Source organism: Erpetoichthys calabaricus, chromosome 18 (assembly GCF_900747795.2).
Source record: "Erpetoichthys calabaricus chromosome 18, fErpCal1.3, whole genome shotgun sequence".
NCBI lineage: Eukaryota > Metazoa > Chordata > Cladistia > Polypteriformes > Polypteridae > Erpetoichthys > Erpetoichthys calabaricus.
Genome location: NC_041411.2, coordinates 33,617,440 through 33,644,272, shown reverse-complemented (window position 1 = coordinate 33,644,272; position 26,833 = coordinate 33,617,440). Strand labels below are relative to the sequence as shown.

Here is a 26,833-nt window from a genome sequence, read left to right as displayed (position 1 = left end):
ATGTGGTATGTTAGTGTCTCAACCAATACCTAAGACAGAATTCAATCTTAAGGAGCCCAGTCTAAGTGAAGTAGGAGCTGTGGTGAAGAAGGCTAGGGCGAGCTCAGCAACATACAAGGTCTATATGAATTGTCCAAAGCTACGTTATCAACTTTGGAAGGCCTTGGAGGTAATCTGGAGGAGAGGGGAAGTGGCTGAGGTATGCATAGGGTGTGTGGATACCCAAAGAGGAGAAATTAGAGAACATTGATCAGTTCTGCATCATTACATTACTCAGCAGAGAATGCAAGGTCTTATTCAGCATTGTGGCCAAGCATCTCTCCAACTTCCTGTTGAGTAACCGATTGAAATCAGTGCACTGAAGGGAGATTTTCCCAGTGTCCCAGGATGTCTGGAGCACACAGTTGTGCTGACTGAGCTCATCAGGGTAGCCATTGAAGGTAGAGGGGACCTGACCGTATTATGGATGGATCAATCCCCACACAAACTGGTCGAAGTAACACTTGAGATACACCTTGTCCCAGAGAAAATAAAATATCTTGTCATGGATTATTATAGTAGCTTCAGGATGAGGATCTCATCAGGGTCTAATGATATCTGAGTGGCACCAGCTACAGGTAGAAATCATCACCGGTTGCACCATCTCTGCAACTCTTTTCACTCCGGCTATGAACAGAGTGGTGAAGCTGGAATCAGAAAGCCGGGACCTGATTAACAAGACAGGAGTCAGGCAGCCACCAACTGAATGGGCCAACACGGATGATCTAATAGTGATGTCAACAGTGGTTTCCGGAGCCAGATGGATTTTCTAGGGACTGGAGAGGGTAATGACCAGGGCTCGCATGAGGTTTAAGCCAGCAAAGTCCACGTCAGTGGTGCTCAAGAAAAGGAAGGTCAGAGACAAGTTCTGCTTCAGAGTGGGAGAAGAACAGATACCGTCCTAACAGAACAGCCAGTGAAGAGCTTGGGCAAGGCGTTTAACTGTAGCCTAAAAGAAACAGATGCCATCACAGCTGCAAGCAACAAACTGAAGGGATGGCTGAAGGCAGTGGATAGGCCTGGGCTTCCTGGAAAATTTAAGGCCTGAATCTACCAACATGAGATCCTACCAAGGATCTTTTGGCACTTGCTGAGCTACGAGGTACCCTGTCACAGTAGTGGAGGTTTTTGAACAATTGGGCAGCCGTCACATTAGGAGATGGTTAGGTTTGCCACGCAGCTGGAGCAGCATTGCATTGTATGGCAACAGCAACAAGCTAACACTACCATTTAGCTAAGTGAAAGAGGAGTTTGTGGTCACTAGAGCAGGAGAACACCTGCAGTAATACGGAGTCAGGTGGCCCGTGCAGGAATCGCAGGGAGGAAGTGGAAGGCAGCCGAAGCTGTGGGACAAGCAGGGACCCATCTTAAGCAAAAAGTCTTAGTGGGAAGAGTAGCCCATTTTAGAGCTGGACTTGGGAGTGGTGTGACAGAAAGGTATGACACTGTCTTGGGAAAAAAGAGAAGGGAGTTTGTGCTGGGGAAACTTTGAGCAGCCATCGAGGAGGAAAGGAATCACAGAACAGTGGCCATGAAGCACCAATGAGCAAGGAAAAGGTGAGAACAGGATTTGGAGCGGAAGATCACCTGGTGGGACTTCTGAAAGGGAGATCCACATCAGATTAACTTCCTGATTCAAGGAGTCTATGATGTCCTACCAAGCCCGTCTAACTTTTCCTAATGGGGTAGGATGGATTCACCTGTCTGTTACCTGTGTCTAGGGAAAGGAACGTTGGGACATATCTTAAGCTGCTGCCCTAAAGCTCTGGTGACTTGATCAAGTGCTTAGGTCACTGGCAGGAGAGATCAGCATGGCGACAGACGGCAGTAGAAGTGTCCACATGTCCACCAGAGTGGTGGCATTTATTAAGATGGGAGAGCAGCCAAGGCAGCCTTCAAAGTGCAGTGAGACTGGTCTGCACCACAAAGCACAGGATTGGGTGATGTCAGTTGATCTAGAAAGGCAACTGAGAATACCATTGCACATCATCCAGACCACATTGAGACCGACATCCTTATCAGTTCAGAGGCTACATAGCAGCTCATCCTGGTTGAGCTTACGGTTCCATGGGAAGAGAGGATAGAAGAGGCCTGAGAGAAGAAGAAGGCAAAATACCAGGGCTGTCAGTGGCAAGGGTGAAGAACAAGGTGCTTGTCTGTAGAGATGTGCATGGCAATCCTTGTGGAAGGCCTTCAGAATCCTTGGCGTCATCAGAGCGAACGGGGCAAGAGCCATCTGGAATAACATGGAGGCTACAGAGAAAGCCTCCCTATAGCTCAGGCTGAATAGAGGAGGGAGCCATGGGGCTATAGTAAGCCACTTGGACACAAGCTGAGGTCTGAGCATCCTCAGTTGGATCATGGAAGAGGGCGTATGATAGTTTGAAAGACCTGAAACACCCTGTGACGCTATTGTCTATCACTGATGATGTGTCCATTGTGGTGTGTGGCCGGCTAACTATTCCTTAAAATAGCTTTTTTTTTTTTAAAGCCATTGTTCTTGCAAAAATGTTGAGAGGTCAAGAGATGATTTGGGTCTTCATTCAGATTTCCTCCAGGGTGTTGTTGCCCAGAACCAGGGCTAATGGAGGATCGTGTGATATTCTGATATTATTCCACTAGATGGCAGCACTGGTGTATGTGTATTTTAACACCCAGAGAATTCTGGAACCACAGTGGGTGTTCATGCACCCTTTTTATCTACACAAACAGCAGTGAACCAAGGGACTCGTGTATAAAAGGGGCTTACGACACTCAGACATGTATGTCATTTCCTACACAAAAGTCAGGATTTATAAAACACGCACTTGACTTGAAAAATGGGCTGAACATTCCAACAAATTTCAAGCATCTGTTAGTGTCCTATGAGTGGCATGAACAGAAAAAAGACATCCCTCAAAAACATGGCCAAATTTATGTGGTGAGTAGAACATTTTTTAAGCCATACATTGTTACTTGTTGGAGGCGACCTTAGATTCATTAAGGAACTTGGTGTGGTACATGGCATACGTACGGCTTTGTAAATTGGATTTTTTTTTCTGCTTACACTGTTTTTGCTTTTTGAGTATAAGCAAAATTTTAGTATGGAATCTACGCCAAGTTTTATACATGATGTCCCAGGGACTTACTGTGACAATTGCGTACGATTCCACTAGACGGTGGCAGCATAGTTTGGAGATTTCTAGTGTTTCCGGGGGTCTTGTAAATCCCACCTTGCACAAAGAATCATACTCTCGAGGCCTGCTGGCACCCTCAGAAAGTGGAATACTGATACATTTTTTTACATTTTATTTACTGAAATTTATTAAGGGTAGAGGCATCATTACATCTCTTATGAACTTTATTTGATGGAAGTGGCATAGCTGAGGGCGGTCCACCCCGAGTGGCACATTTTTGGGGGTGGCATTATTGGCCAAGGGGCTCAGTACAATTCGTGTGTAAGCAGCAGGGTTCAGAAAAATATCACTCATGAATGAAAAAAGTCAAATTCTCTGATTTTTATCCACAAAAGCTTCAAAAATAATTTTCAGACTGTCCTTCTGTGACGGCATCAGACACAGCAGTTGAAATTTATGAGGCAATAACAAAAATAAACATAAACTTTACACTGATAATAATTACTAGAAAGATAAACAACTAATTTACAATTTATAATTGCGTTTCGTTATCAATCCGAATGCGTTCTTGTTCTGCGTAGAAAACATCCCCATCTGTCACTTGTACACTACACTGGTTCTGGTTTTCGCAGCGTAATTATATTAAAGTAATAATTAGAACACGGCTAATCAGTGCGTCTATACTATATTCTTGTCATGCTTATAAATAATTATATGTGAAAAAGTATTGCTGTTTATATATGAATAAATCTATGCAAAATGTATCTTAATATTCTATTTAAATAGGTTAACATACTCAGATATGTTGGAGGGTGGCAAATTGAAGCACCTCCCACCCCGCCCTGAGCGGCACGGACTCGAGCTATGCCACTGTTTGATGGTTGACTGTATCTTCTTGAATTTTTAGTTGTTTGCTCTACAAACCCCCCCTTGAACTTGGGCGTTTATACTTAAACTTACCTCCATCGCGGTGGAACATTGCGACGTCCAAATCAGTGGCACCAGTGTGGCCAAGCAGGCTGTGCTCCGCAGGGCAGCCCTGTCGAGTGAGGAGGTTCTCCCTGTGAAATATAAACAGTCACTGGAAAATGAAGATGGACTCGAGGACTCGTTGGTGGGACGATGAATAGGCAACCCAGGGATATTTGTTCTGGGCGCACCAAAAAAAAAAAGAAATCTTGCAACACATGGAACCATCTAAAGAACATCTCTGAGATGTGACAAAGTAGGCAATCAGAAAGCAGAGGTAATGGTGGGCTTCTCTAAAAGAACAGGACCAACAGAGAGCGGGAATTTGAATGACTGAATACCCACTTGGAGATGGCTACTGCATACCCACAGACACCCCCAGACAGAAATGCAGTCAGATCTAGTAGAAGATTTACTGTAAACAGACGGCATCAACAAGTATTGGAGGACACGTTCAAAACTATTCCAGGACAAACTGATACGTTCCTCCCCTCAGCACTTAGGCACTTGACGCAACAAAGGCCACTCTCCTTACCTGAGGTATCCTGCCCGCTGGCTGGAGTGTGTGTGTGCTGACCGGACACTACTAACAGATGAGATAGTGGATGTGCCCAGGGTAATACGATGGAGGCCGCTCTCTTCCAAAAGTGATGTGTTGTATGGGTTTGGGCCCTAAAAAGTAAAATATAACCTCCTTCAGAAACCCCTAAGGCATTCTGAAGCCATCTTAATACAATCGCTTGCCATTGCCCTATACAAAATGTTTAGGAGGTAACTCTCTCTCAGTATGACTGTCCTTCTGCTTACCGTGATTTGTGGGGTGCGATTGGTCTCCTCTGGTGGGGTTTTTTTGCCTAGGCAAGCCAACTTCCAAGCCTCCTGGACTTCTGAGTTCAGCAAGCAAAAGACAAGCAGAACGGCAAGACCCTGTAGGAACCAGAGAGAACTTTAGTGTCTGGAGTTGAAGACAAGACAGGCGAATTGACATGATAGGAGACACTGAATCAGATTTAATCTACATGAGCATCACAACAACTGAGGACCCGAGCCACCCTGTCTTAGTGTTCAAAAGGTCTCTCCTGTTCTGTATGACTAGTTTGGTACATGGGTATCATTTACGGCCCATTTCATGTTCTGTGGAAAATCTTGAGATAGTTCTCTTTGCAGAGTCGACCTCTTTGGTGTGTGACATCAAATAGTGTTTTTATACTATGCTTTTTCAGTACAAGACATCCTGCTAACCTTTAATTAGCTGTCTACACCAATCTTTATCAGATTATTGTGCACCAGTAGTGCAAGGGTCTGAAGGACACTTTGTGTGTGACCAGGTCAGGGCCTGCCTCTATTTTTTGTGCTATGTGAGTTTCCAATAACAGCAGCCATCACTCCGGCTGTGTTTTGTGTTGCTGCAGTGTACGCCTCTTTTTTGGGGTCCACTGCAGTTCTAAATGAACAGCTATAGGTCCACTACAGTAAGTAGTTTAGGTCCAATCCCTGTTTTCTATGAGACGCGATGCTAGTTTTAAATGGGCAGCTCAAGGTCAGTTGCTTCCCTTTAGAGTCAGCTTGGCATGGATATGCTAAGTTCAGACGGAATTCCTTAACAACTATGTGACAGCCCCTATTCATTCTGATGAGTGAACGGTAATAGGAGCAGCTCAGGGCCAGTTTATAGATGGAGCTCATGGCGGGTTTCTGTTCTATAGGAGGTGCTTGGGGTCAGTCACTATTCTATAGGAGGGGGCTCAGGGTCGGTCTCTAATTCGATAGGAGGGGCTCGGGGTCAGTTGTTATTCCAATCCCTATTGTGTAGGTGATGCTCCGGTCAAGTCCCTACTCTATAGGAGCAGCTTGAGGACAATCCCAATTCTGCATGAGCAGCTCAGTATAATGAGCTTTTTCCAATGAGGCCAACTCCACTCACCAGAGCATAGCTTGTGTCTTTTCTACGTAATATTTTACAGCCTCGCCAGTGTCTCAGGAGCTGTCTGCCTACCTTTTTATAAGAACATCTGAAGACGCATTCAGGTTATCTGGAAAACCTCTGGGGATGATTAGGGAGAAGGATGAACAAGACCACCACACAGACGCAGATGGACAGACTCATGGTTGGACAGACAGAGAGTACTTTACCTGTAGGCAGCAGAGCACGGTGTACAGATAGTGGAAGGCCAGTACGCTGTTATTGACAGCCATCAGCCCAAACAGCCAGGTAGAGCTGGCCAGGAGGAGCAAGATGAAAGCATTGCGCACTGTACTACTGGAGAGGGACGGAGCAGAACAAGGCCAGAAGGAGGCAGCACAGAGTAACAAGGAAAGGAAAGAGAAAGAGAGTAGGAATCAGCTGGGATTGTTGATGGCTTATTAACACAGGAGGACAGAGCACACATCCCAGACTAAGAAAGACAAATAACACAGCTGGTGCATCCCCGCCATAGGCACAAGATGGGGGCAAAGTACCTCAAGTCAGTAATGCAAAACATTGCGTGAAAGATAAGAACGAGCAAATTACGTTGATTCTTATCTGACATCCTCACTTCAGGACCATCGCTGGCACATCATAAGGGCACAGCTGGTGTTTTAAGTTAAAATGCCACAAGGGTGGGCAATGGAACTGATTTTTCTCAAGAATGGGTCCTTTAAAGTTATGACACAGAGCAGTTAACTCAGACTCCATAATTCCTCAGTCCAACCTGGAGAGTACTTTGCATTGGATCATTCAGAGCAGCTTCAGATCTCAGACTTGTCCACCCTAGTGTGGACACTCAGTCCAAACCGCAGAGTCAGTAAAGTCAATCTGTCGCATTGCAACTTACACAACTGGCTGCTTCTTGGTGTCCTTCTGAGTGGGACTACAGGACATCCGAGCTACAATCAAGAACATTCCTCCATTCATCTGCAAAAGAGAATGAACACAACACTCAGAAGGCTGACTCAGTGTGACGTGTTGATGGCACACTTGCATAGCGGATGGATGACTGCTTCATTCATAATCTAATCTGTATATTTTAGTAATACAGTCTAGTGATCCAAACAACTGCAAAGACTTAAAGAGTAGTCCCCTCATCTAAAAATGGGGCCTCATAAAATGGAAAATATGAGCAACAGCAGCACAGACTCCTAAGACAATAACAGCAGGCATTATCATATACCACAATCACTATGCCGATAGGACCAGCGAAGCTCCAGATGAGCTTGTCGTGTACAGAGATCCAGCAGAAATCCGGGTTCCCATATCCCTCGGGGTCCAAGCCCACCGCCAGACCTGCAGAGAACAACATGTGAAATGTGGGAATATAAAAAAAAAAAAAAGAAACCCTAACCATACCCATGGTCAAAGTTGATGCCAGCCCCCTTGATTAACTCTTCAGAACAGTTGTCCTCATAAGAAGGGTCACACAAGGCCACTATCTTCATGAAGATTTTCAGCATGATCTATAATGCTGTCCCAAAAAGCCAGGCACCTACATGGCAGTGTATTCAAGGACAGCACGGTCCATGGCAGTCACAAAAAAGCTGCTCTCCTCCATGGTGTGCCTCAAGTCCAGCCCGCTGCAGAGCAAAAGGCCCCTCATTCACAATGTTGCAGCAGATCTCTGAGGAGCCACACCATTTACAACCATGGACTGTCACCAAAGGGCTCTTGCACAAGGCCGGCCTCCACTCACACGATGCATTGTCTGACATGTTATCACAGCTTTCAGATTATAAGGCGTTCCCACTGCAGCATTTCTTTAATTCAGAACTACCAAGTAAAAATGCACTTTCCTCCACCAAAGTTAAATTTTCTTCTGCGCAGCCCTCTGCCCCCACACTTGTAGTCCCTCTTCAAATAATCAACGTACCTGTGATGATAGCAGGCACACCCCATCCGATAGCGTAGTAGAAACGCATGGCTCCGTAGTTGATGTTGCGCGCCTCCGTCTGCATACGGTAGATGTGCAGACCCTCGACAAACAGCCAGGCAAACGTAGCCATAAAGAAATAGTGTAGGAGGATGGCGATGACGGTGCACAGAAACTGCAGAGCGAGAGACAGGCAAGAGTGACAGGTGAAAACGGAGAGAAGCACAAAGCCCAGGGGTCCACCCAGAAGAAACAGAACTTAGAAGTGGGTGGGTAAGTGGAGAGAAAGTCAGTTGAGGATTGGGTGAGATGGCAAATTCTGAGGGTCACAATTCAGGTAAGATGTTGACGCATTTCACTTGGAACTTCAGCTTGACTGGGGCTGCTAAAAGGGATGAGGGGTTTGGTCATCCAGCAGGCACTTCAGAGTTTAAGAACCGATGACAAGAGTACTGAAGGAGCTCAGTCACTATATAAAGTATCTATAATAAGGTATTGAGCCCCCTGTGGAAGTGCGTCACATTTTATTATTATACACCATTGAATCACTGCGGATTCCATTGGACTTTTTAAATACTGATCAGGTAAAAAAATGACTCCTCAATGTCAAAGTGCAAACAGATCTCTGCAAAGTGCTCTAATTTATATCTCTCTGTTACATAAAAAAATCCTATGACGTGACAAGACGTTTTGAACAGATTTTTTCAAGTCCCACGAGACTTTGGCCATGAGATTTTTTCAAGTCCCGTCCTCCTCTCAACCATTTTCAACCAAGCACACAGTCCTCTCACCTCTCATTCATGTGAATGCTTTTGGCAGACACAGTTCCTGCTCTCAGCTCTTTTACATTTTAACGTTTTCCTCACTTTTTGTTCCCAATTAAAAAAGACGTATTATGTCCAAATCTTATTGAAGAATTTCATCACGAAGGGTTATCAACAGAAGCAATGAGTACACAGGCAATCCTAGCACCGAGAAATGATGAAGTCAAACGAATTAACACCAAAAATGTCGATCGGTTACACGGCAGATTGGTTAAATGCGTATCAATAGACTATGCTGAAAGAGTTGGTGGTGATTGTGCGGAAGATGAAAACATCAGCTTTCAATATCCCGTAGAATATCTACAACCGTTAACACCCTCCAGGCTTCCACCGGCTGAATTACTGTAGAAAGAAGGATGTATCCAAGAAAGGTAATGGAGTACATCTCTTGCGGATAACATTATACAACAAAGGAGATCTTGATATGCCATTCGTATTAAGACGTTAACATTTTCCCGTTAGAACAGCTTTTGCAAAGACAATTAACAAATCTCAGAGCCAAACATTCGAAAAAGTTGTTTTATTTAATACAAAAAAGAAACAGTTATATGTTGCGTTGTCATGATGAAAGTCCAAACACTGAATCAAAATTCAATGTGATATTGACAAAAATGTAATTAAAAATAGTTTTAACTGAAATTTTACAGTAAAAGTGTAAGTTTAAAAAGTATTTGCGTGTTAATTTCAAAGCCAAACAGAACAAAATCGTATTACACAACGAAAAACTAACGCAACATGAAACATAATTTACTTTCAAATTATTACGTTTTACTCTTTTCTAATATGGTTAATTACTCGCTGTTTTGTAAAATAGTTAGTTCTATTATGCATATGTAACAATTCCCATGAAAATAAAAATCTTTTAAAATTGCACAACCGCATCCTCATACGTGAGCGACAGAAACGCAAAGAGGCTCGCGTGGAGCACAGGCAGGGGGTTGGCGAGTGAAGCGAGTAGGGGGCAAAGCCCCGTAGGAAATATAAAACACAATAGTATTCAAGTTAATACTTAGTAAAGGCACCTCTGGCTGCCATTTGATCCTCAAGTCTGTGTGTACAGGTCTCTCACTATCAGCTTTGCACATCCACCACACTGCTGTTTCTCTACTCTTCATTGTTAAACTGCTCAAGTGCCATTGGGTCGCATTGAGATCCTGAGTGAACGGCCTTTGTCACGTCAAACCAGTAGCAGGGTGTTGTATCGTGTTAGTCATCATGGATGCAATGAGAAGTCAAACAAAGTGACTCCTTAACCGAGGAGATTACAGTATGGAAGCCTTTGTGGCACCTCAGGCCCCTTCTTCTTCAGGAAACTTGTAATACAGAAACTGGAGTTCCCTGTAGACATCTTCAATGTGAAAAATTAACGGACCTGTCCAGGCTAAGATTTATTTAGCAGGAGAGGAGAACAACGTATAGTCAAGATCTTTGGATAAGATAACTGTCCGACAAAGTCATTTGAAGTTTTTGACGAGTTTTCCTTACAATGTGAATCTGTAGTCAGGTTGTTTGGATCAGTCAGAGAGATCCTCATATCTGCTCATAAAACTCTTGTCTCTAATTAAACCATGGTATAATGTGTTACATTTCGGCATCAGTTTAACCTCCCATTCCTTTCTCTCTTGCTGTGTTTTGAAGTGGCCAGTAAGTACTGGGACTTTTAAGGCCCTTCTCACAGTGTCCATGACTGCTGAGGTGAGCTCCTACAGGAACATCTCTGTTGCCAGGCTTAATGCGTAAGCCGTGTAGGCTGCAGGTTTGTCGTTGTCTGTATGCCTTGAGGGACATTCTAGGATTTACATCTCACAGTGTTTTATCATTATTTAGTATTAGCTGAAGTTCTTTTATAATTTTGTGAAGTACTGCAAGAGGTGGGTTATAGGTGACAAAAAAGGGGATGCGGTTCTTCTCTTTTCCTACTAAATAAATCTTAGGCGGGAGAGGTCCGTTCATTTTTAACAATGAAGATGAGCCACTTAAAGGTTTTGTTTCTTTCCTAGTGTACTGTGTACAGGGTGGCCCATATTTATGTATATTGTCAGGAAACTACCAATGTTATTATCACGTAACATAACGGAACCTGAACATTAAGAACCTTAAATGTTTTTTTAGCCCCTGTTCTCCATGGCATGGTCCACCAATGCGCCATCCAGATCGATACACGCCTGAAGAAGAACACAACTTTGAAAGGCATTCGCCACAAGAGCTGTGTTGGCATCGGTACTCACACTCCTGGGCCTACCCGCACCCTTTGCTTGCAAAACAGTGTAGCAGGGCTACCATGGAGAGAACTTCACTTCCCAGCAGCCCAAGGGGGTTACCCGCATACGATGACGGGAAAGGAAGTAGGGGCTGCTGGGGACAAAAGAGGCCAGCGGGAAAGTTTAAAAGGGGGGGCCTGATGGAGCAACAGGAGATCGGTGTTTTTGTGTTCCTGTCCAACATATCATCTGAGAAGTCAATTGAGCCCTGAATCGTTTCCCGTTAAGATGGATGGACTGTCTCGTGTCTGCCTGTCATGTGTATAGTGGTGGATTAATCGTTGTGCGTCTTGAAAAGGAGCGCTCCTGGAAATCTCACCCCTCGCCGCTCAGGACTACCGGTAGGACTGTTTCACTTATTTACTACTGAAGCTGTTTTCGGGATTTTCATCTTCACACCAAACCATTTCACCTGCTTTTGCTGTATTGGACTGTATAAGGGCATTGCCGTGAGGGTTTAGTGTTTTGGTTCATTGTTATGTTACAACTGTATCGCCGTAGGGGAAAGGGGAGGTTTGTCTGAAAGTTGTTGTTGTGTATTGGGTTTTCATTTAATATATTATTTATTCATTTGTTAGTTGTGTCTCTACTTGTGAGTGTGTGTGGGTCGGACCAAGGCTGAGTGTGTCCCTGGAATCTCCACCAAAAAAAAAAAAAAAATCATCGTCTCATTGATGGTGTGAATTTTAGCGGCACTGGACTGCTACAACAGTACCGCTGATGTCAAATTTTGTGTTTACTCTTGCGATGGTTAGCACACTAGGGCCATTGCCTCCAAACTCAACTGCCATCCTCCGTTTCACCACTGCATAGTTGTTTGTTGCACACAACGTATGTGCTGCTCTAGCGGCAATCAGCTTGCTGCCATTCTGTGTTCGAACACAGCAGGGGTTGCCCGGTCCAGCACATCATTACTCCCATTCTCAGGCTACACAGTGATGCCATCTTCAATACTTTTCGCGCAGTAGTTTACATGCTACAGCCTGTGAAATGTCATATACATAAATATGGGCCACCCTGTATATAAACACAGGGAACTCCAGACTCTGTATTACATCTTGCCTGAAGAAGGGGCCTGAGTTGCCTCGAAAGCTTGCATATTGTAATCTGTCCAGTTAGCCAATAAAAGGTGTCATTTTGCTTGACTTCTCATCGAGTCCAAAAACAAATTCTCAAGTGGGTTGTGACATGGACTCCACGACATTAGCATTGTTGTTTTGAAGCCCATTCTTATGTCGTTTTGGATTTATGCCTGGGGTTGCTGTCGAATTCTCCCAAGGTGCAGGTTTAAGTGCGCACCCCCTTTAGGTCAGTATTATTTAGTAGCTGTACCTTTGGCGGCCATGACAAACTCGAGTCTGTGTGCTCGGGTCTCTCACTACCAGCTTTGCACTTCTGGACATTGAATGTTCTTCTCAACTGCTCAAGCATTGGGACTGTGAGTGGACAGCCTTTGTCAAGTCCAGGTGTACACTGTCAATTCAGTCGAGATCTGGACTCTGACTTGGCCATTGCAGGGCCTTAACATTGTTATTTTTGAGCCATTTTTGGCTTTAAGCTTGGAGTTGTCGTCTTGCTGGAAAACAAATCTTCTCCCAAGGTGCAGGCTACCTGCAGAGTGACCTGCTGCAGAGAAGCAACGCCACAATGTGATGCTACCACCACCATGGGATGGTATGTTTTTGATAAGGTACAGTGTTTGGTTAGCCAAATGTGGCATTTAATTCGATAATTCGATTGATTTGTCTCATCAGATCACAGAGATCCTTCTAGCCAACTTCAGTCTCACATGTACCTTCTGGCAAACTCTAGCTGCGAAGTCATGTCGTTTTTCTTTTAACTGGTGGGTTTCTTGTTGCCATAAAGCACCAGTTGTTGTCTGCACAGTCTCTCCTGGCTCATCCACTTTACCTTACAACTCCTTAAGGGTTATCTTTGGTCTCTTGGTGGTCTCTCTCATTCATCGTCTTCTTGCATAATCACTCATACTTTGTAAATGGCCTGCTCTAGCAGATTTATAGCTCCGCCACACTCTCTCCATTTTTTAACGGTTGATGTCACTGGACTCCAAGGGATATTCAGTGACTTGGATATTTTCTTGTCTCCATCCCCTGACTTGTGCTTTTCAATCCCTTTTTCATGGAGTTGCTTGGAGTGTTCTTTTGTCTTCATTGTGTAGGTTGGCCTACCATACCGACTCAGTCCACAAGTTGGACCTCCCAGATAAGGTGCATTTAGACGACAATCAAGTGAAATCCCAGACAGGCGACCACCATCAAACTAATGACGGGCCTTCGAAAACCAATTGGCTGCATCAGTGAGGATTTGGGGATGGTATATGACTTATGCGACCAGTTCTTTTGTCTTTTATATTTGTAATTAATTTAGTCCACTTTGCAGTGATCTGTTTTCACTTTGACGTTAGTCTTTTTCTATTGATCAGTGACAATAGAATCCAAAAGAAATCCGCTGTGATTCAGTGTTGTGTAACAACAAAATGTGGATGAATACTTTTATAAGCTTACTGCAGGAGTAAAAATACAAGTATGATGACATCCACGAATATAGGCGAGGGGTTCTAATGAGACCTAATAATTCATAAAGATTTGACCCTTGACTTTAAACGGCTATTCTACAAATGCTTTTTTTGTAATTGGACAAAGTTTAACTTCTGTGAACTAAAGTTTCTACCATTTGAAGTTTATGGTGTATGTTTTCTGTTTCAAAACTAAGACAACATGCAAACTAAAACTACAAAATCAAATATTGAGCTATCACTGAATTTCGAATGCTACAGAACTATCTGGCTTTAAAGGTTGGTTCTCATCCAGTCACTTTGTCTCAGGACAAGTCCCCTTCATACAGTTAGGTCCATAAATATTTGGACAGAGACAACTTTTTTCTAATTTTGGTTCTGTACATTACCACAATGAATTTTAAATGAAACAACTCAGATGCAGTTGAAGTGCAGACTTTCAGCTTTACTTCAGTGGGGTGAACAAAACGATTGCATAAAAATGTGAGGCAACTAAAGCATTTTTTGAACACAATCCCTTCATTTCAGGGGCTCAAAAGTAATTGGACAATTGATCTCAAAGGCTATTTCATGGGCAGGTGTGGACAAGTCCGTCGTTGTGTCATTATTAATTAAGCAGATAAAAGGCCTGGAGTTGATTTGAGGTGTGGTGCTTGCATGTGGAAGATTTTGCTGTGAACAGACAACATGCAGTCAAAGGAGCTCTCCATGCAGGTGAAAGAAGCCATCCTTTAGCTGCGAAAACAGAAAAAACCCATCCGAGAAATTGCTACAATATTATGAGTGGCAAAATGTACAGTTTGGTACATCTTGAGAAAGAAAGCAAGCACTGGTGAACTCAGCAACGCAACAAGACCTGGATGTCCACGGAAGACAACAGTGGTGGATGATCGCAGAATCATTTTCATGGTGAAAAGAAACCCCTTCACAACAGCCAACCAAGTGAACAACACTCTCCAGGGGGTAGGCGTATCGATATCCAAGTCTACCATAAAGAGAAGACTGCATGAAAGTAAATACAGAGGGTGCACTGCAAGGTGCAAGCCACTCATAAGCCTCAAGAATTGAAAGGCTAGATTGGACTTTGCTAAAGAACATCTAAAAAAGCCAGCACAGTTCTGGAAAAACATTCTTTGGACAGATGAAACCAAGATCAACCTCTACCAGAATGATGGCAAGAAAAAAGTATGGAGAAGGCATGGAACAGCTCATTATCCAAAGCATACCATATCATCTGTAAAACACGGTGGAGGCAGTGTGATGGCTTGGGCGTGCATGGCTGCCAGTGGCACTGGGACACTAGTGTTTATTGATGATGTGACACAGGACAGAAGCAGCCGAATGAATTCTGAGGTGTTCAGAGACATACTGTCTGCTCAAATCCAGCTAAATGCAGTCAAATTGATTGGGCGGCGTTTCATGATACAGATGGACAATTACCCAAAACATACAGCCAAAGCAACCCAGGAGTTTATTAAAGCAAAGAAGTGGAAAATTCTTGAATGGCCAAGTCAGTCACCTGATCTTAACCCAATTGAGCATGCATTTCACTTGTTGAAGACTAAACTTCAGACAGAAAGGCCCACAAACAAACAACAACTGAAAGCCGCTGCAGTAAAGGCCTGGCAGAGCATTAAAAAGGAGGAAACCCAGCATTTGGTGATGTCCATGAGTTCAAGACTTCAGGCTGTCATTGCCAGCAAAGGGTTTTCAACCAAGTATTAGAAATGAACATTTTATTTCCAGTTATTTCACTTGTCCAATTACTTTGTGAATGTTCTAACGAGGCCATTGTGTTCACAGGAGTTTTGTTGAAAAATGTGTACAATTTGTTTAGTTTGTCTGTTGTTTCTCTTACAGGAATAGTCCCCCCGAAAACTGATCATTTTTGTATCTGACACTTACCCTACATTGTTTGTCGGGAAGGCAAAGGAGAATATTTTCAGCCCATATTTTCATGGAGAATGGAGATAACACAGCTCCTGATATACTGGCCTTTAAACTGAACAACCACAAACGGCATTAAGACGTCCATATCCTTGTGTCACACAATCCAAATGTCAGTTGCCCATTCCAAAAACGTGCATTTTGGCTAAAATGTTGTTAAATAAACCATTTCCGGAAAATCCTCTCATGCTGACAGTGAAGTGCACTCAAACAAGATGGAGTTTTTGATGTGAAGACCCACACATCCCCTCACTGTTTGGTCGTTATATTTATGTTTGTAACGGTAAGCTACTGTATAGCTGTAATACTTCGGGTTTATTCAATGACCGTTTGAGAGGCTGTACCTTTTGCTCACTGAAGCATCTCAGATATGCACAAATATGAGATAGACCTAATAATGTTTCACTTGCTTTTTTTAACTTATCTATATAAATAAAACTATGGTTTAAAAAACGTACAAGTACCACTTTTATAAGCTTTTATAAAACTTACAAGTAAATTCCATTTAGATCACAATTTGTTCACTAATGATACAAAAATGCTGGACCAATTTCCACGAAATTTTGCATGTACCTTGCACATATGTCATATCAAGAAACTCAAAAAAAAGAACCAACATGGGGACTACAATTCCCATCAGTCAGCACGAGTGCACAGAGTCATGGCAGAATCACCACAGGCATGTATAGCACTTTGTCTCACAGGATAACAGCTTCATTCTGTTTGCCTCACTGTGGGTTGCATCTAGCCATGTTGAATTTCCAAAACGACAGTCTGTCCCGTTTATTTATACCTAGGCAATGCAGGGTAATCTCTAGCAGCGCGCCCCTCTCAGATGACGTTCTGCAATGCTGATCTCTTGTGAAGCGTCCTGATGGTCAATGAATCACCAAGTCAAAAGTTCAGTCATCTTGAAAGTTTTATGTGAGCATACAACTGAACACCAGACATTTGAATTTTGTGACATGAGTAATTTAACGTTTGCTTGTTGTTCAGGTTGGGTCATCATTGAAACCTACTGTATCAGGTATTTTGTTATCTCCGTTTTCCATGAAATTATGAGATGAAATAATTCTCTCAACAAACCAACCACATGGGGTTAGTAAGAGATACAGAAATGATCATTTTTAGATGGAGTGTTCCTTTAATAGGTCAGGCCTAAAACCTTTAGATTACAGCACAGGCTCAAGGGCCTCCAATTAATTAATTCTGTCTGGGAGTACCTAGAGAAACATGAAGGTTACAAAGTACAGTGTAAAAAGTGAAAAGATGAGAGTATGGGGAGAGGGCTCCCGGATTACAAGAGCATTCTGTTGTGTTTTTCCGTCTCACGTCTAGATTATTTCATTGTGTCAGTTCATATGTCATGCTTATTAATCTGCGAGTTTATAGCTGAGGACACCCAAACTCTACTGCATACCCTGCACACCCGTGACACAAATCATCAATACCAGTCAAACACTTTTCTACAAACAGACTGAGATGGCAACACCTCACCTGCTGCTCCGTCTGGTTGATGCCTAGAAGGAAGACAAGTTCAGAGAGGAAAATGGCGGCTGCCATATTGCAGTGTATGCTACGTGTGTTGGACTTGAGGCCGCTGAGGCAGGTGAGGATGGACACGGTCAGCAACAAAGCTACCAAAGACACCGACAGCGAGGAGTAAGTCACTACTGCCAGGGTCTCCAGATCCCCTTCAAGTTGCTGTAAGACGAAAAAAAGAGAACTCTGAGGATGCTGAGCATACTGTTTGTTTCCATCCTGTCACACCTAGAGAGGGTCTTACCTCTCGTTGAGAGCTGTCCATGAGCACTCCAAATGTGCCAAGCCGAGAGCACTGACACCGCACGTGGGTTGTGTTCCTGTAAACTACGGTGCAGTCACGGACAGTCCAGCATCCTCCAGGCTCCACACTATGAGAGAGAATTGCAGAAGCAGGCCCAGTTTTATCCACATATTGTTGCCCATGGATACCGTGTCACATTGTGTACACACACACACACTTACTGGCTTGTGTGGTTCCACTGAACACAAAGTGGCTTGCTGCGATTGGCTGTCTCCAATAACCGGAATTCCAGCACGAGGGGAGAGTCCAGCACGCCTTGGACGTAAGTGTGATTGTTATAAACAGACACGGTGAGGACAGGAGAATTCATGACAGGATTCTTGGGAAGCCTAGGGAGAGTTGGAGAAAGGTAACACTGGGAAAGGGTCATCCACACAGGATGAACAGAGGGAGGAGGTTTAGGGGGGGCGGTTAGTGTGTTACCTGATTCCACGTCGGTCCGTGTAATATTTAGGTGGCAGGATTTTCCCAAGTGTGCGGTAGATCAGCACAATGATAATGGTCACGGCTGGCTCAGGTTCAGGCAGGGTGCGCTTCGATGAGGTCATCTCCACTGAATCATTGGCAGGCAGACTCGTGGGGGTGGGATCTGCGGCTGGTGGTCCTGGGGTCATAATGTTACAGAGATCAGAATTAGTCATCCAAAGACACTTCATTGTATTCCATCTATTCTGTTTCTCTGTTAGATGTATAACAACCCTGATTCACACTCACAATCCCACATTTAGGCCCGACACAAAATCTCATTCGATCAAATTTTCGTGATACAAAATATTGCCAATACAAAGTGAGACCTAATTTTGTGTATTGTATGACATTGTAATCACTGAAGTGAAACACAAAGGCAAACGAAAGCAGAGGATTTAAAAATTTGATGGCATAAGAGTCTAACGTACCAAATTGAATCTCCCGATAATGGCGTGAAGTTGAAAGTTGTCGACAGACAGCATGGACAGCGCGGTAAAGATGAAAGTGGGCTGAGACCTCAGGTTAAGGGTTTCGCTTACACACTTAATTTAGTGATTTCTCGTATCTTCTGATGAGTTTGGAGAACTGCGACATTGTTTGATAAGATGTACTGCTGCATATATTTATATTTTTATATATTTATTATGGTTTTAATGGCTCATTATTGTTACATGTACAGAGTACAGTGAGATTCTTACTTGCATGTGTTTACTTGTTATGTGTATTGAAAATTGTATTCTTAAAATCGCTATGTATTAGATAAGTATTATATGCACATAAGAGAAGTAGACACTATATGTTATTAAGCATTAAGATGCAAGAGTTAGAATTAAAAAGACATGCCTACTGTGGAAAGCGGCTGGGGGTGGTACCCAGCCGGGATGCACAGAAGGACCGAAGAAGGGCTTACGCCCTCCTCCAGACCACAAGGGGGCGACCGCCCTGGTGGCTTTGGGGACCACGGGAACAGAGCTTAGAATTTGTGAATTTCCCCCTGGGATTAATAAAGTATCTATCTATCTATCTATCTATCTAGAAGCTCAACTCTATAGGATGCCTAAGGAGGCCTGGCCCTCAGCAGTTCCGCCACACCCGGAAGTGCTGGGGGGAAGAAGACCAGGGACACCCGGAATGCTTCCGGGTGCGCAGCTGGTACTTCCACCACACCAGGAAGGGCCGGTGGAAACTTATCAGGAGGCACCTGGAGCACGTCCGGGTGGGGATAAAAGGGGCCGCCTCCCTCCATTCGATGGCTAGAGTTGAGTGGAAGAGGATGGAGCTCCGATGCTCTAATTGATTCCACCAGTAATTGTTAGTTGAGGGGGTGTCAAACCTCCCAAACCCCCAAACCAAGCGCTCTGTCTATCTTATCTGTTTGATAAAGACTACAATAATATACAGCAAAAGAGTTCACTTTCTCCATCTAAGCGAGGGGCCCATCCTTTTCTAGCTCTCCTGCACGTCTACCTTTAGGCTTAATAAACTATTGGTGGTTTCTGGCTCATACAGAATAATAAAAAATATGTAGTGTGGAGACTGGCCTGGACACAGACAGGCGGACACCGATGGTTCACCAACCAACACAAGTTTAATCATTATATACAATATATACAGTGCACACAACCCAATACTCCCGTATTAAACACCCTCAGTCCAGGCCTCTTATCCAATGCCTTTTCCTTTTCCTGACTACCTCCATGCCTAGAGCAACAGAATGCAAGGAGTCAGATGAGGATGAGTAATGACTTGCGTAATAAGAATTGTAATAAATGAAAGAGCTGCTTTTAGTTGTTTGCTCGTTGTTCCATCTTTAATGAGTCTGTATGTGCGCCATATTGTAAAGCTTAATTCGGTAACACTTTACATTAAGTGTCCATAATTACACTGTAACTACTATGTAATTACCTGTATAAATACAGTGTAACTATGAGTTATTACTCCATACTTACTGTGTAATACAAAGTAACTCTATAGTTAATTACTCAGTTGTCATTGTTATTCCGCAGTTTATATAATTACAACGTAACAATTTATCATTGATCCAAAAACAAGTGTACTTACATAGTTACGATGTTTCAAAATGTAATAAAAACATCAGGGTATGTAACTACAACTATGTAACAGATGTTCCATGGTCTGGGCAATTGTAATGGAGCATTGCAGCGATAACTGCACAGGTTTTCAATGATATATCAAGATCTGTTATAAAAATGTAGAATGTCTCTCCCTCTCACCTTGAACTTTTGGTGGCACAAGAGCTGATGGTGGGATCACTACATGGGTATGGTGGTCCCAGAGTGTCTGGCCGCGGTACAGGCTGCTGTGGTAACGTGGGAAACGGCGCCGAACATGAGTGTGGTTCTCCAGGCGGTCCAGGTTCATAACTGTAAAGAGAAGCAGTAAAATGAATACATTCTTGAGATAAAATAGCCCTGTTTGAGAAAAGAGACGTAGTAGAGCAAACAAGATCTGAGCTAACAGAAGAAGAAGGTGCCACAGGGTCTTCTTCCATGTAAAGAATAAGATGCCAGTCGTTGGGACTTTAGCTCTTGACAGGCTTTTACTTCAGCTCACACATTCAGTTGCTCAATGTTTATACTCCGTAGAATTGCTTCAGTTTTCCTGTTTGCTTCTAAATATGCTTAAAATATTATTTTATTTAGAATTTATTAAGCTGGCCTGATCATCACTTCCTCACATTGCTAAACACGATGAGTACAGGTTTTTCCGCGTGGAAAAGTGTTCAGAAATGCACAGACTGAATGGCTGGCCTATACTCTGGGGAAAGAAATGGAAATTTAATAAAATAAAACCAGTTCTCAATATTACATTTGCCGAGATGCTGTAAATCTGAAGGTCTAGTGTTTGGAGTGCCCATGTTAATCAAACAAGAGCAACGCATTGAATCCAAACAGGGTCTGAAATGCAGGAAGACTCCACTAATTCACAGATAACCAGCACCAGCCATCCCGTCCTGTAGACTCACGTGACCACATCATCAGGGTCTTCTTACCAATGTTTGGGGTGATAATGCCCACGGGGTTCAGATAGGTCAGCTTCATATTCTGGGCCAGAGTGCCGGCATATTCCTCCAGTAAATCCATCATCCCTACAGCACCTCTCTCACCTGGAGCCAGAGTCTGCCACAAAGCTGCATTGACAGTGGCCAGAGTGGCACTGCTGGCTCGAACCAAATTCTAAAAAAAAAAAAAAGAAAAGTCAGAGAAAAGTGGGAAAAGGGATCATGGGAAAGAGTCAGAGAGGGACAGAGTGGTCAAAAAACTGAGGGAGGAACAAAGCAGAGAGCAGAGAGGGACAGGGCAAAGATCATCGCACAGAGTGACACAGCGGTGTTTAGTGGTCAGGATTCAAAGAGATCAGGGTCTTAGCCCCATCTGTGATGTTTGTGTTCAGTCTGTCTCAGATCGAAAAGTGGCGGTGGAGGGGTGGTCCCACTGGAAGTTTTTCGAATTGTCTAACCACCTTGAGAAACCAAAGAGTGGGAGTGGTGTGGGGAGACCCAAAGATCAGGGGCTTAACCATCCCAACCTTGTACGTCATAGAAAAGAAACATCAGGAGCTTGGCGCGATATATAAGGGGGGCAACAGCCTCTGATACCTAACTCCTAGAACCTGGTGGTCACCATAATGAGACCAAGGGGATAGTGCTGCCAGTAGGTAGAAAGTAAGAGGGCAGAGAGAGAGAGGGGGGAAGCACCGACACCTCCGGACAGGTAATCGACCCAAAGCTAAGCATGTTTGGGCCCGGCCAGTACTTCAATGGGAGACCATTTAGAAAAAGTCTGGGTCTCTGCTGGAAGAGATGTGGGTGAGGTCAGCAGGGGGTGCTGACCCGGTGGTCTGTGTGTGGGGGCACTGTGCTGTACAAAACTGATGCTGTCCTTCGAATGAGACATAAAACTGAAGCACCAACTCTCTGTGGTCATTAAAGGTTCCTGGGCATCTTTTAAAAAGACTTTCCCCATATTCCTGATAACTTACCCACCTCGACCTGGAGAGTCTAACACCCTAAACATCTCCTTTCTCGAATTGGCTAACTATCTGTCTCACCTCTTCACCCCCTAATAGCTAATGTGTGGTGAACATACTGGCTCAAGAATGGCTTGACGTTACATCATCCGGGTGGATGCTCTACATTGGTGGTGGCTGAAGTGCACCCATCTGTCATGTAAAGAGCTTTGAGTAGGTTAGGTTAAGCACTGTATACATGAAATCAATTATTATTATTATTATTAACAACACCAACAGGAAAGATCATGGGTTAAAGAAAAGGGCATTGGTCAGCGTGCGACACAGGAATGGCCTGAAGCGGGTAAAGGAAAGGAAGCGGGGACCAGTGCCGTGAGTGGAGAGAAGAAGGGTCACACCTAACATTTGGCTCCAATCTGCGACACTTTAATATGAACCCTCTAGTCATAAATTTCCTAAGTAGGTTCCTAATCTAAAGGCGCAAGCAACCACAAGACAGACAGCCATAAAGCTCGTGAAGCGAATCTCCACTAACTAGCATGACTTGAGGAGTGTCAGCAGAGGGGCGGGTGTACTCCATGTTAGTGTGTCTCAGGGCACCAAAGGGTGGTCCCATATTATCTGGTATGACATTTGCTATGACTGGTAAGTGCCGCTAAGGGGTCTGACATGATGTAACTTTGGAGAAATTGAATTAACACTCCTAATGAGCTTTATTGGGCTGAATGGCCTGGTCTCGTCAACCTTCCAATGTTTTAAGGGGTGGTGGTTCTAATAATGTTTAGCCATGGCCTTGGGATGAGGCTAATGCACAATGAAGACACACTGGGATTAACAAATCCTGGAGATTATCGCACCCAAAACTACAATGTAGCAGTGGGGAAAGTACCAGGAATCTTTTCAGTTCTAGCAATGGGTGCAGGCCTACACAGAGGGCACAGATGATTCTGGACAATGTCCAGAAACTTAAAAGTGGCGTTGTAAATGGCTTGCCACCCAACGTGCCTTACTGATCTTTGAGCTAAGGAAACAAGAGGGCAGTCAGCTTTCTGAAGTTAAAAGCAGAAGGTTGCAGATGATGGTGGAAACTGGAAAGAAATTGAATCAATAGCAGGTGGGAAACCACCGCCAAGCAGCAGGTAGTGTGACTGACAAATGTACAGTAGCAGGACTTTGCACATTTTCATGCACGTGCTTCACCTATTAACTGTCCACTGCACTGGTGGCTTTAATACACATTGGTCCAGCTTTGCTCCGTGTCAGATACAGTACGTGTCTCAGCCCCATTCGTCTGCAATAATCTCACCTCATTAAAGTGAGCGTCCTGGGTGGCAGTCAGTCCAAAGCCGTGCTGTTTGCATTCAAATGCAAGAAGACGTGTGAGCAAACGCACAGCAATCTGCAGGTCGCTCCCAAAATAGCGACCCACTTCCTCGGCCACATCCCTCAACTGGTGAGCCAGCTTCTTTACTTCGATGGTGTTGAGCTCCGTCTCATTTCGCTCAAGGCTATCGAGCTGAGGGAGGGGCACAAAAACAGTTAAGAGTTTCAGGACAGTAGGCCGGGCAGGGCGATAGTCACCTGAAGTGTGTCATCGAGTAGACTTACCACAGAGGCCAGCTCTGTGAAGGATGGAGATGTGCAGTTGAAGAGATCCGGCTCCAGCCAGCCACGTTCCATGTCACAGTGACGGATAGCAGTCCCTGGCAAACAGAAGAACACTTCAGAGCACAGACAAGACCGCAGGATGAAATGGTGCCTGAGGAGCTCAGATGGGTTACAAGACACAATGAACTGAAGGGCAAGCAATCCAAACGCCCATGAGAGAGGCAGCCATGGGCACCTGGATTCATCGAGAAAAGCCATGCTGTTTGCACGCCCAAAGAAGCGGGAGGCCTGTGACCAACTTCCCTCATTGCGTGTCGGAGCTCAAGTTGAAAACACTTACCCAAGGATCCCTTAGGGCAAGGCACTGCAGCTGGGAGGTCAAACTTCGTGCGAGGCCACCAGATTCCAGAGGTAATAATTTTTGGGCATCCGTCATAGATCACTGAAAGATGAAAGGCAAAATAAAATGTGTGGTTGATACACGGTGCAGTTTAATCCATCCATTAAGCTACAAACACCACCTCCCTTGTCAAGGAAACACAGCAGCGCCTTCACTTTCTGCGACGGAGGAGGAAAGTAAACCCTCTCCCCCTTTCCTGTCCTCACAACGCTCTACAGAGGGGCTACAGAGAGCATCTTGACCTGCAGCCTCACAGCTGTACTTGTGTCGGATCAGAAGTCCCCTGCTGAGCAGCGAGCAGTGGTCCTCAATCACGGTCCTGGATTAGGCTTTTATTATTTTATTTTATGTATTAGGCTTTTATCCTGGCTTTTACTCCAACCCAATTGCTTCATGAGAAGTCATTTATAGCTGATGAAACGCTTGTTGCTCAAATGACATTTTCGTTGTCTCGCTTGTTAAGATTTTTAACCCTTCTTTGCTTATTTTAGTCTTTAACAGCTGCATTCACTGTTTTTTAATAACTCCTTATTAGCAGTAAGTTCTCCATCTGGGTTGTTTCCATTGATACTGGCGTGTATTCATCGTGCACTATTTGGTTTAATAAAGTTCCCAGAAGAAAATTGAAGAGAATGTGAGGCACTGAAAATGACTCCTCAGTTTTAGGCTTCAAACCATTTGGATGATATCATTAGAAAGAAAAAATAAATCTTACAATTTAAGAATAGAGAGTTAAAACACCTGCGGTGGGTTGGCACCCTGCCTGGGATTGGTTCCTACCTTGTGCCCTGTGTTGGCTTGGGATTGGCTCCAGCAGACCCCCATGACCCTGTAGTTAGGATATAGCGGGTTGGTAAATGGATGGATGGATGGATGGAGTTAAAACACTAACCTATCATGCTGTTAAGTATGATCTGTTATAAGCAAGGATTGTTTTCTAATGAAGCAACTGGGTTGGAACTAAAAACCTGGAGCCACTGCGGCCCTCCAGGACCGTGATTGAGGACCCCGGCTCCAGAGAATGAGATAAAGACAGCCGAGTAATTCATTCATTGGAGACCCCACCCCACCCAGGCCATGGACTGTTCAAACTTTTGCCCTCTGGCAAACGCTACTGCAGACTCAGTAGGAGTTTCTTCAGCCAGGCCATCAGACTACTAAACTCCCACCAACGACATGCTGACCTATTGGGAGCGTTAAATTCCTGAACACACACACAGACTGTTTGAATGCTGTGAGATATGGCCGGCTATTTATACCGGCCAATACCCCCAGGCCGCCAGATGGAGCCCTCCTTGCAGCATGGAGCTACCCCGAATGCCAGCAGGGAATTATGGACAGTGGACTTTTAATGCACAGCCCTGCTGGATACCACGGGGGCCGCCAGGAGTCGCTGCAGGGAGTCCCAGGGATTATTTGCACCATAGCCTGGAAGTGCGTCTTAATCACGGCGACACATGGAATGACGTGCTTCCGGGGTGAAGAAAAAGGATTTTTATCTGACCTGGAAGTGTCCCATGTCACGTGGACAGAGAAGGCGAAACACTTCCGGGTCAAGGACTATAAAAGGATTGTGGGAAATCCCAGACGTTGAGCTGAGCTGGATGTAAGGGTGGCAACGCGTCTGGGAGTGGAGGATTGTGATTATTGTATTATTGATTATTGATTTATGAGTATAGTGGAGTGGAGTGTGCTTGGTGCACATAATTATTATAAAATAAAGTCATATTGGACTTTTATCTGGTGTCTGACGTCTGGTCTGAGGATTCAAGGGGTCGACAGTGCCTCTATCTTTCACAACGCATATATCTCGTACCTCCTAAAAATGCAGTTATGTCTGTGCATTACGTAAATGTTTTATATCAGTTGAACACGTTACAACTATTCTCAATGTGTCTTATTGGATTATACTTATATATATGCTGCCTATTATGTCTGTCTATCTGTTGTTGTATAACGTGCACTTGTCTCTATGTTTGAGCCTGGAGAAACGCAGTTTTGCTCTGCTGTGCACTACTTGTTGTGTGGTTTAAAATGACGATAAAGTAAATCCAAATCCAATCAAAATGGCAACAAAATAAAAGGTAATAAAGGCTGCCATTACCTCAAGACACTCAAGCACATCAGCAAGACGCTGAACGTGAGCGACTGTCATGACCCTTACTATTCACTGACTCACGGTGACACCCAGACAGAGTCACCCTATTTGTCACATGCTCTACTTATACCGTATATACTCGTGTATAAGTCGGGTCATGAAACCCGAAAAATCGATCATAGAATCCGACCCCGACTTATACGTCCGTTCAAAAATACAACACTTAATTTTTTTTTTACATCTCCTTGCTTCCTCCAATCTCGCACCAGTTTCAAAGACACATTGAATATTGTTGCAGCGGCGCAGTTACCAATTTCTTTTGCCACCTTAACGACTTTTAATTTAAAACCAGCTTCATATTTTCTTCTGATCGAACGTGCCATCTTACAATAAAGATGTATGAGGGTGTGAGATGCAAAAAACACAAAACAGTGCACTCATCGCTTCGGAATAGTTTGGGTATTACTGTGTCGTCACGTAGGCACAATACATATAAAAAAAGGCAGTGAGCTCCGTGGTTACTCTCTCAGGCAGTCGTTAGCATATCATAATCGCTTGGACCAATAGCGAGAGTTTTCCACATTCGACTTATACAACTGACATTATAAAATATTGGAAATTATACGGTAAAATCAAGCCCCGACTTATCCGCGAGTATATACGGTATATGTATGGAAATAAGTGAACCGTATCTACTATGTGATCTGTAAATTGTAAAAAGTCAAAAATTAAATTTCACAAAAGAGAGCAAAACTACTCTTGGGCATAGTTTGCTTGACGTGTGCCATGACTGTTTTGCTCTTCCCAAAAACGGAAATGATATTCACAGACAGAAAACTCAGCGAGTAGGAGACATTGTTAGCCGATTTGTTGTAAAATGGATATC

At 43.9% G+C, this 26,833-nt stretch overlaps 1 protein-coding gene across 4 annotated transcripts in view; it reads right to left on the bottom strand.

Moving 5' to 3' along the window:
- celsr3 (cadherin, EGF LAG seven-pass G-type receptor 3) overlaps positions 1–26,833 on the bottom strand; it is a 141,091-nt gene that overhangs the window by 11,103 nt on the left and 103,155 nt on the right. For 3 of the 4 annotated variants that reach the window (XM_051921238.1, XM_051921237.1, XM_028825243.2), the window contains exons 16-31: positions 23,790–23,891; positions 23,450–23,544; positions 23,148–23,357; positions 20,865–21,048; positions 20,086–20,235; positions 17,807–17,987; positions 17,545–17,712; positions 17,324–17,450; positions 17,035–17,241; positions 7,970–8,144; positions 7,277–7,389; positions 6,941–7,020; positions 6,258–6,384; positions 4,932–5,051; positions 4,660–4,796; positions 4,116–4,216 (exon numbers count right to left, since the gene is read on the bottom strand). In XM_051921238.1, coding sequence (XP_051777198.1) covers positions 4,116–4,216; positions 4,660–4,796; positions 4,932–5,051; positions 6,258–6,384; positions 6,941–7,020; positions 7,277–7,389; positions 7,970–8,144; positions 17,035–17,241; positions 17,324–17,450; positions 17,545–17,712; positions 17,807–17,987; positions 20,086–20,235; positions 20,865–21,048; positions 23,148–23,357; positions 23,450–23,544; positions 23,790–23,891 — 2,277 coding nt within the window. The remainder of the gene's footprint in view (positions 1–4,115; positions 4,217–4,659; positions 4,797–4,931; positions 5,052–6,257; positions 6,385–6,940; positions 7,021–7,276; positions 7,390–7,969; positions 8,145–17,034; positions 17,242–17,323; positions 17,451–17,544; positions 17,713–17,806; positions 17,988–20,085; positions 20,236–20,864; positions 21,049–23,147; positions 23,358–23,449; positions 23,545–23,789; positions 23,892–26,833) is intronic. The other variant, XM_051921236.1, reaches the window with a different exon arrangement.